Source organism: Protobothrops mucrosquamatus, unplaced genomic scaffold, assembly GCF_001527695.2.
Source record: "Protobothrops mucrosquamatus isolate PMUCROS unplaced genomic scaffold, P.Mucros_1.0 scaffold670, whole genome shotgun sequence".
NCBI lineage: Eukaryota > Metazoa > Chordata > Lepidosauria > Squamata > Viperidae > Protobothrops > Protobothrops mucrosquamatus.
This window is the reverse complement of record NW_015386958.1, coordinates 160,083-170,074: the sequence shown is the minus strand read 5'-3', so window position 1 is coordinate 170,074 and position 9,992 is coordinate 160,083. Positions and strand designations below refer to the sequence as shown.

At 42.7% G+C, this 9,992-nt stretch overlaps 1 protein-coding gene across 1 annotated transcript in view; it reads left to right on the top strand.

Moving 5' to 3' along the window:
• CC2D2A (coiled-coil and C2 domain containing 2A) overlaps nucleotides 1–9,992 on the top strand; it is a 192,217-nt gene that overhangs the window by 68,899 nt on the left and 113,326 nt on the right. The window contains exon 9 of the mRNA XM_029284512.1: nucleotides 9,469–9,678. Within this exon, the coding sequence (XP_029140345.1) occupies nucleotides 9,469–9,678 (210 nt within the window). The remainder of the gene's footprint in view (nucleotides 1–9,468; nucleotides 9,679–9,992) is intronic.

Genomic DNA, 9,992 nt, shown 5'->3' with positions numbered 1-9,992 from the left:
ATTCCAGGATATAAGCTTACACATTGGCAGGTTTCAATCCACTGACAATACTTGATGCATAGGACTTAACAAAAACCTTAGGTCGAGCGCCACCTACTGGCTCAGAAATAGCAGGTAGCGGACAGTCAGCTGTAGGGCTATCAGCTGTAGGGCGGGCTGTCATCTGTCTTTCCTTCTCCTTACGTCTATGGGCTGCGCGTGTGACTCTTTGTTCCTTCCCATCAGCTTTTAAACTCCCCTCTACATCCTGAACGGAAGCAGAAGGGAAATCCACAATCATTTGCTCAGCCACGTCAATCCTTTGGAATGTAGGTGGGCATTCTGATTGTAAAACAGACGCCATAAAGTCCTTAGCTTTCTTAATCGAATTAAGTCTGTAGCGTTTACCAGCAAATGTTACAACAATGCCCACCGGTATGTCCCATCTGAAGATTATTTGTCTGTTCTTAAGCTCCTGTGTCAGAAAAGCATAGTCTCGGCGCGCTCTGAGTATTTTCGCTGGAATTTCTTTTAAAAGAATAATATCTTGGTTTAAAATCTTAAATCTTTGTTGGTAGAAGAGCTGCATTATCTCATTTCGTCTCGATTTTCTTGTGAAATAAACCACAATATCTCTTGGCAAATTTTTTGGGCGAGCAATCCAAGAATTCACCCTAAAAACACGCTCTAATTCCAAATAAATTTCCTGACCACAAGACAGCGCATCCCCAAGTGCATCTGCGATTACCTGTCTTAAATTCTCCTTTGGGTCCTCAGCCAACCCACGGATCCGAATTGCAAACTCCATATCACGAAATTGGGCAATCAACACATCACCCTTAACGTTTTCCAGACTCTCCTCTACAAGTTCAAGTCTATGGTCATTTGCTTCAGCTTTTTGTTCATTCTCTTCAACCCTTTCTGCCACCGCATCTACATATTCAGCCAAACCTTTAAATGCAGTTGCCACGTTCAAACAAAAATCCTCGTGTTTCTGTGATAGGTCTTGTTGCTGTTGTGATAAATCCTGTTGTTGTTGTGATAAATCCTGTTGTTGTTGTTGTGATAATTGATCAAATCTATTTTGCATTTTAACATCCATCGCTTGAAACATCTCAGTCATTTGTTTAATAGTTACAGACATCAAGTCCTGCAGTTCTCTACTAGAAGGCTGTGGGGATAAAGAAGATGGCGGGGCTGGCTGATGAGGAGTTTTAGAAGTTGATTGCGGTGTCTGGGACATCGGAGATGTAGTCGGTTTTGAAGTTGAAGGCACAATTTTTCTCGAAGCCATTTTATCAATAAATTTCCAATTATAAAAGAGTCTTATAAGCAGTTCATCCAAAGCAGATAATACGCCGGTTAAAAGTAGCAAAAGTTCCAGACCAGAAATCACTTTCACTTTTTACTGAAAAGTATCAATCCATCGCCATTTTAAGTTCACTTTCCCTCAATCCACCTCAAGTATAGGGAAGAATTTATTATCCAAGTTAGAGTAGAGTCCAAAATAAAAAGCAAACTTCCAGGGTCGCTCATTTGTAGATTTGACAGTCGGTCCTTCTCAAAAAGAAAGAATCTCCTGTAGGAAAAGCAAAAAGTAGGTTAAGTATTTCCTTGAGGCTTGTGAGGATATTTATTGTAAAACTTTATTAATCTGTGCACTTTCACATTGGTACATTTCACCCATGTAGCTTCTGACGGGATATAGCCTTTCCACTGAATGAGGTACTGTAACTTTCCCTTGTACAACCTAGAATCAAGAATTCATTTTATTTCATAATGTGTCTCCCCCTCTACCACTACTGGACCCGGTGCTTCTTTGGAATAGGACTTAAAGAGGATTCAGACACAGATTTCAATAGACTACAGTGAAATACAATGAACTTTTCCCAACAATCGCGGAAGTTTCAATTCCACTGTAACAGGGTTTATGATCTTGGTGATGGGAAAAGGACCAAGGAACTTTGGCCCCAATTTTCTGCTGGGTAACTTTAACCTTAAATATTTTGTTGAAAGATAAACTAATTGCCCAACATAAAAGGTTTTTGAGGGGAGCGTCGTTTAACTGCTTGCTCCTTGTAAACCTTGGTAGCTTTGGCCAATGCTTTCTTCACATTCATCCAAACCCCCTTGAAAGATGTCACACATTGATCCAAAGTCTGCGAAGTAGGAGGCTCCTGTGGGTATTCAGGCATAGGCACAAAATCTCGACCCATTACTATTTTAAATGGGGTGAGACCAGTATTGTTGTAGGCTACCTCTGCGAAAGATAGGAGGTCAGCCCAATTAGTGTCCTGGTAATTAACATAACATCTGAGGTACTGTTCCACCATTGCATTAGCTTTTTCAGCTTCTCCATTTGTACTCGGATGAAAAACTGACAAAAGGCCCTGAGTTGACCCAATCTGTTTAGCAGTAAACTGGATCCCCCTGTCAGAAATAATCCACTTTGGGGCTCCATGGAGCCGATATATGTTTTTCAAAAACAGCTTGGTCAGCTTCTGGGCAGAGGAAAGTCCCGAGCAAGCGATGAAATGTGCTTGTTTGGAAAATAGATCAATCACAGTCCATATTACAGTGTTTCCCTTGCTCTCAGGCAACTCCACTATAAAATCCATGGCTATTTTCTCCCAAGGCTGGGAAGGATCAGCAACTTGTTGCAGCAATCCTGGGGGTTTTCCAGGATGTCTCTTCATGGCAACACAGGTGGCACAACTCTTAACATAACTCTCAATGTCTTTTTTCATCCGTGGCCACCAGAATTGCCTTCGCACCAGATGCAATGTTTTCAAATAATCCAAAGTGACCCGCTTGCTTAGCATCATGACTCCGCTGAAGTGCTTGGAATCTGAGGCTATGTGGGAGGTATAATTTAGAGCCCTTAGGGTTAAAAGAGATTTGTTTTCTTTGAACCAGATGTCACTCTCTAATTTCTCTTTTAGTTCCTTCAGTAAGCGATCGTCAGGACGGGCAGGTGGTCTCTGTGTTTGCGATTTGGTTATTATTTGAGAAGCCGATTATGGCAGAGAAATAATGGAGTTCATTACTTCCTTTCGGTGGCTCTTTAACTGAGGCATTCTGGATAAGGCGTCAGCCAAAAAATTCTTATCCCCTGGAAAACATTTTAAGGTGAAATTAAAATGGTTAAAGTACAGCCCACTGAACTTACTTCAGGGATAATTTGCATGGGGTTTTCAGAGCCTCCAAATTCTTATGATCAGTCCACACCTCAAAAGGTATTCCCCCCCCCTTTGAAGAAATGACACCATGTTAGCAATGCCCACCAAACTGCAAAAGCCTCTTTTTCCCAAACAGCCCACCTCCTCTCAATGTCAGTTAATTTTCGGGAAGTATAAGTGCAGGGTTGTAATTCCCCCCTGTGTTTTTTTTGTAAGAGAACAGCACTCGGGACCATGTCGCATCGGCTTGAATGATGAATTGCTGTTCAGGGTCAGGGTGCTTAAGAACCAGTTCAGCTGCAAAGAGTCTCTTTTAGTTTCTCAAAAGCAGCTTGACATTCTAATGACCACTGCAATGGCTGACAAGGTTGGAGCTTTCTCCCCCCTTTTCCTGTTTTGAGTAAATCAGTGATTGGCATGGTTATCTTTGCAAAAGAGGGAATAAATTGACGCTAAAAGTTGGCAAAACCCAGAAAGCTTTGAAGCTGCTTACGGGTTTATGGGGGTTGCCATTCTAGTACCGCTTTTACTTTGGCGGGGTCCATCTCTATCCCCTCATTTGAAATCTGATATGCCAGATAATCAAGATGTGTCTGGTGAAATTCACACTTTGACATCTTTGCATATAGTTTGGCTTTTAACAGTCTCTTTAGCACCTCACGGACCAATTTGATGTACTCTTCCATGGATGGAAGGATGTCATCAAGATAAACTAAAAACCCCTTGTACAAATTATCATGGAGCACTTGATTTATTAATTGCATGAGTATAGCCGGGGGGCCCTGCAGCATAAAATGTATCACTTTAAATTGGAAACTTCCCAAAGAGCAATTGAAGGCAGTTTTCCACTCGTCCCCTTCCTTAATCCGGATTCATTAATAAGCCTCTTTTAAATCCAGGTTGGTAATGATTTTTCCTTTAGCCAGATGGGCTAATATGTCCTTCATCAGGGGAGGAGGTACATATTTTCTCTACTGACAGCGTTTAACTCTTTAAAATCAACGCATAATCTAAGTGACCCATCTTTCTTCTTGAATAGCATGGGAGCAGCCATGCATGATTTGGCTGGCTGAATGAAACCTCAAGTTAAGTTTTTATCAATGTAAGTTCTTTCATCTCTCTGGGCATCATAGAGTACATCTTTGATTTTGGGAGCTTGGCACTGGGCAGAATTTCAATGGCACAGTCCATAGCCCAGTGGGGGGGAGGATGTCACATTCCTTCTCACTAAATGCTTCCGCCAAATCACGGTACTCAGTTGGGACAAGTTGAATCCTCGGCAGCTTTTTGGCTACAGTCTTTAGGGTTTCACGGGGCTCCCCTTGAATCTTGCTGATGGCAAGTGCCTTTATGTTATCGTTAGCGGCAGGTGGGAGGAGTCCTGTCCCCAGTCTTAACTTCTGCATTCCCTCCTCCCACCAGATGTTGGGACACCATTTATCAAGCCACGCTAGTCCCAAAATTACTGCTTCAGTCATCTTTAGAAGCACCACAAAACGGATGATTTCCCAATGCCGACCCATTTCCAAATGCACAGGTTCTATTAGGTGCATGGCAGGGGTACCTCTGATGAGGGACCTGTCAGCTTGCTCAAACCGATGGGGCAATAGTTTGACTCGAATGCCCAGTTTGATATGGTGGGTAGGTTAATTAAGCATCAAGTGCACCCTGAGTCTATTAGGACATTCAAGCTCATATGGCCCCCTGTTTTGGGGACTATTGGCGGGAATGGCAAAGGCAGGAATGGGTTGACTCACCATGGGGTCCTCCTTGCCTTCTTCGTCACTGTCGTAAGGTGCCGTCATCTGCTGTGGCTCAGATCAGGTTTTGGCCTCGAGCTTGGTGGGAGGTGAGGCCTCAGTGATCGGGTCCTGACGTGCCCAGTTTGTCTTTTCTCTTCCCCCTCCGGGAGCTTTTTGCAGCTTTGTGGTAGCAACTTGCATGCTCCTGGGTTGAGGTTTAGGAGATGGGCATTCCACAGCATGGTGACCCATCTGACTGCATCGGTAGCACTTGACAGGAATCCTGGCTGGTGCTTGGGAGAAGCTGGTGGTCGCAGTGGCTTGGGAATGTTGGCCAAAAGGTGTTTCTCCTGGACGCGCAGTGGCTTGGGCTCGTCTGTGCTTGACTTTCTGGGGTGATCCAACTTGATGTCTAGCATCAATGTCATGCTGTACCGTTCACACAATAGGTTAGGAAAATCCCGAATGATGCAGGCTGGAAGTAAGTCGCGGTCTAGCCCCTGCTTGAAGTAGTTGATCAGTGACCATTCTAGCCACTGCCCCAGCTGACCAGCAACTTTTCTGAATTCACAAATGTATTCCTTGGTGGGGTGGCCTCTTTGCTTCAGACAGTGGATCTCCTTCTCGGACAGCAGGGCCTGGGCTTAATCTTCAAAACAACCCCTCAGTTGCTCCATGAATAGATTAACATCATGCAATTCAGGAGCCCCTTCATTGTGAAGGTTGGTCAGCCAGCTGCTTCCCCCTCTAAATTTGCCGCCCCAGCATCCATCATCATAGCACCACCCAGGTAGGCATAAGTATAGCGATCTAAATGAGCCCACATCTGATTTAGGAAGAAGGTTAACCTCTTGGGGTCCCCATCAAAGATAGGTTTGATGGGAGGCGGCTCAAACCTTGGCGGAGCCACCTGCACCTGCTGCTGGACTGCTTGTTGGTCCTGGGGATGTGGCCAAACCACTCTCCTGACTTCCCTTGGCTGGGCTCTTGAACTGGCATCTTGAGACCGTGGCAGCGATCTTGGCTGGGATATAGAGCTTGACATCACAGCTGTCTGAGGAATGGGTGAAGCGGCACAGGCTCCAGTGGTCGGGCTGGGACTCTGGGGGGGGGGGAAAGAGTTGGGTAGTTCTTAGCATTCCGCACCCAAGGCACCCACCTCCTGGGCAATGGGAATGGTATCCTTTATCCTTTACCTCCAGCCTGCCGAGCTTCTCCTTCAGCTGTTCGAGTGAGGGGCTGTAGATCATGGACTGGAACATCCACTCTCCGGAGTCCCGTCCCATCGACCTCTTTCCTTTCTTGCAATCCACAGATGAAGAACCCAGAGATGGCAGCAATAGGAGCTCCTTTCCGGTGGTTACAAGAGTGTTCCTGTGCTGAGGGGTAGCCTCGGTTTGATAGAGGTCCGCCAGGATTGTAGCTCCTTCCTGCAGTACCAGCTTCCCAGGTTGGATTAACCTGGCCTTCGGCCAAGCCCCTGCCAATGACATGTCCTTAGTGGCTGGAACGCCAGCCTGCACGCCAACAGATGGGAGTTCCATTGCGGCTAGCAGCAGTTTCATTCTTTTCCTCCATTTCAAATCTTCACCAAGTCTTTACCACTCTTCCAAAAGTAAGTGGGTAGGCGATCGGGGTTCAGTCCCCCGAGAAAATGAAGCTTTATGAGACTTGGTTTAATGTCATGGTTCCGACAGACAGAGACGGATAAAGCAGAACTCTGAGGCTTGCAAATTTCTCAAAGAACATGTTTATCAGCTACCAAGTATTGGCATGGTCAAGAGTGAAACCAAGTCTGAATACACAAGTAACAATTTCCCAATACAAAGTTAAATGTCCCACCCATAAAACTATGCAAGCAACTACGTCCCCCAATATGATTATTTGGTGGACTTTTTATGTAATGCCTAGTCCCTAGTCTTGGGAGCAGCAGATGATCTTGGTTCCCATGGGGCAAAATATTATTTTGACTAACGAAGCACCTGGGAAACCCCCCCCCATTCTATGTGGCAACTTAGAATGAGAAGGGAAATGGCTGCAGCCATGCTCATTTGTAGAGTTGACAAAGAGCTTTAAACTAAAATTGAGGGGGGAAGGTGACCAATCCTTAGGATCTTTAGGACCTAATCCCAAGCATAAACCTCAAGACAAACAAACAATGAGGTAGGGAGTGATGGGAAGGAAAAAATCTCAGAAATAAAGTAGGAGATATAGGGTCAGCCATAAAGGACTCAAATGCCTATAAACAAATGCTCAACAATTGGGAAACAAACAGGGTGAACCTGAAGTTTTAACACACGAGGACAAGTATGATATAGTTGCCTTTACTGAAACCTGGTGGGATGAAACTCACAACTGGAATGTACTGATGGAAGGATACAAACTGTTCAAAAGAAACAAACCAAACAAAATATATGTTGCAATATATGTAAGATATCTCTACATATCTACAGAAATGCACAAAACCAAGGATGAAAGCCTTCTAGATGGCATATGGGTCCATATAAAAGGAAAAAAAGAATGTGACAGTTGTATACTACAGGCCACCTAACCAAGCACAAGAGATAAATGGCCTTTTTGCTAACCAGTTAACAAATCAATGTAGGAAATATGCCACAGTAGTAATGGGGAATTTATATCCCCCATTACTACTGTGGCATATTTCCTACATTGATTTGTTAACTGGTTAGCAAAACTACCTAGACATTGACATTGGTGGGAGACAAACTCTGGGAGACATTGACTGGGAGACAAACTCTGCATCAAGTAGGAGATCGAATAGGTTCCTGACCTATCCAAAAAATTTGTCATCCAAAAGTTAGAGAAAGGAACTAGAGGGACAGCTATACTGGACCTAGTTCTTACTAACAGAGAAGAAGTGATAAAGGAGGTTGAAGTTGCCAGAACTTTTGGGGAGAGTGACCATGTCATATTGGAATTCAATGTAATGCAAACACAAACAATAGAACCTAATCAAACCAGTATTTTAGACTTTAAAAGAGCTGATTTCCACAAACTTAGAGAGAATTTGGGAAGGATTCTATGGTGAAAATCTTAAAGAGGAATACAACTCAAGAAACTTGGGAAACTCTGAAAAATATGATTATAAAAGCCCAGTTCAGCTCAATACTACTGAAAAAGAAAAACAAGAAATCAAAGAAGAAACCAGCATGGTTACACAAGGAAATCTCTGAAAAACTGAAAAACGAAAAGGATAAGTAGAAAAAAAAATGGAAAGAGGGACCCATAACTAAGGCATAATACCAACAAATAGCCCGAACTTGCAAAGATGAAGTAAGGAAAGCAAATTCTCAGAATCAAGTAAGATTTGCAACAAATGTCAAAAATAATTTTAAAAGTTTCAACATATAAAAAACAAGAAAAAGTCAAGGCAACAGTCGGTCCACTAATGAGTAAAGGAAGTAACAGGCAGCAGAGAGAAAGCAGAGCTGCTTAATTTATGCTTAGCATATGTCTTCGTGCAAAAAGATAATACACAGCTGAAACTACCAAAAACATAATCATAAAAAACATAGGCACACAAATTAAAATAAGCAAGAAAATGGTCAGAGAACACCTGTCTGATCTTGATGAATATAAATCACCAGGATCTGGTGGATTACATCCCAGAATTCTGTAGGATTAAATCTGTAGCTTGGTACTCGGCTGCTTAGGCCTTCTGGAAAAGGCCTGACTGCAAAATGCAGGCCCGAATGCAGCTGCAGAACTTTGGCCCCAGAAGAAGTGGACCAGCTGGGTGGGGCTGTCGCTGCCAGAGGTGAAGTAAGGCCTACTCCGAAAATAAGACCTGGTGCCTCTTGGAGGCAAAAAAAAAAAAAAGTCCTGGTCTTATTTTCGGGAAAACACGGGTATGATACTCCTCATCTTTCCTATTACCTATCCTTATCTTCTTATGATTATAACTTTGCTGCTTGCATCTTACAATTTATATTGTTTATTTTTTTGTACCCTAGTATGATTTATGTTGTTTGCTTAGCTAGTACTCTATAACTATCACTTATGATTTATGATGAAGTGTTGTATTTCATGATTTATGATGAATGTATTTTCATGTTGTATATGATCATGATTATCACTATTACTTGTATGTACACTGAGAGCTTATGCATCAGAAACAAATTCCTTGTGTGTCAAACCACACTTGGCCAATAAAGAATTCTATTCTTTAATACCAAGATTGACTACTAGGACAGGGCCTAGAAACTAGTAAACATTGAGCAAGTAGCCTTACTTTGACATTTGTCTGTGACCTTATTTTCACCTTGAGAAGCCACTACCTTTTTGAACAGAGGTCATGGTCAGAAGTTCTTGATGAATGTCAACTTCACATTCTATTTAACTTATCCTTCGGCATCAAGTAATATTTATTCCTAATTTGTTAGTCTTTGGTATGCTGTAATTAATCTCGTTATGTGTTAAATGAGCCAAAGACTTGGTCAAGCCTTGGACTGAAAAGAAAAGCCCCCAAATTAGTTGATTATGTTTGATCTGAAGTCTTATTCTATCATACCTCTGTGTGAATATAGTTGCTTAAATTTTTATTTTAGGCTCTAAAAATGAGACTTACAAACCAGTACATTGTTGGAAATGATGACCCACAAAGTTGCTTTCAGTTGGATATTGATATTTCAGGATTAATATTCACGCATCATCCTTGCTTTAGTCGTGAACATATTCTGGCAGCAAAACTGGGTCAATTGTTTGATCAGTACCTCTCCAGGAAACAGAGAAATCTTACTAAACTCCTTACAGATAAGGTAATTTTACAATTTTTTTCAGTTTGCAAATGTGTAAATAAAATAGAAATTGACATTTTTGTACAGAAGTCTGTGTTTGCAGAAAAATATGCAAATGTTAAAATATATTTAGGACTGCTAAATAACATCCTCCCTTCTGTTCCGTGGACTCCCTTTGCCGGACTTATGTACCCTAAGACGGTCCTGCTGGCCTTGCGCGACTCACCCCTCGCGCAGGCCTGGCCCAGTAACATCTCTAGGGCCTACCTCGAGGATGGGGTGTGGAACCCCGAGAGGTGGCATGCAGCGGTTACCAACAAGAAACTATTTAAATT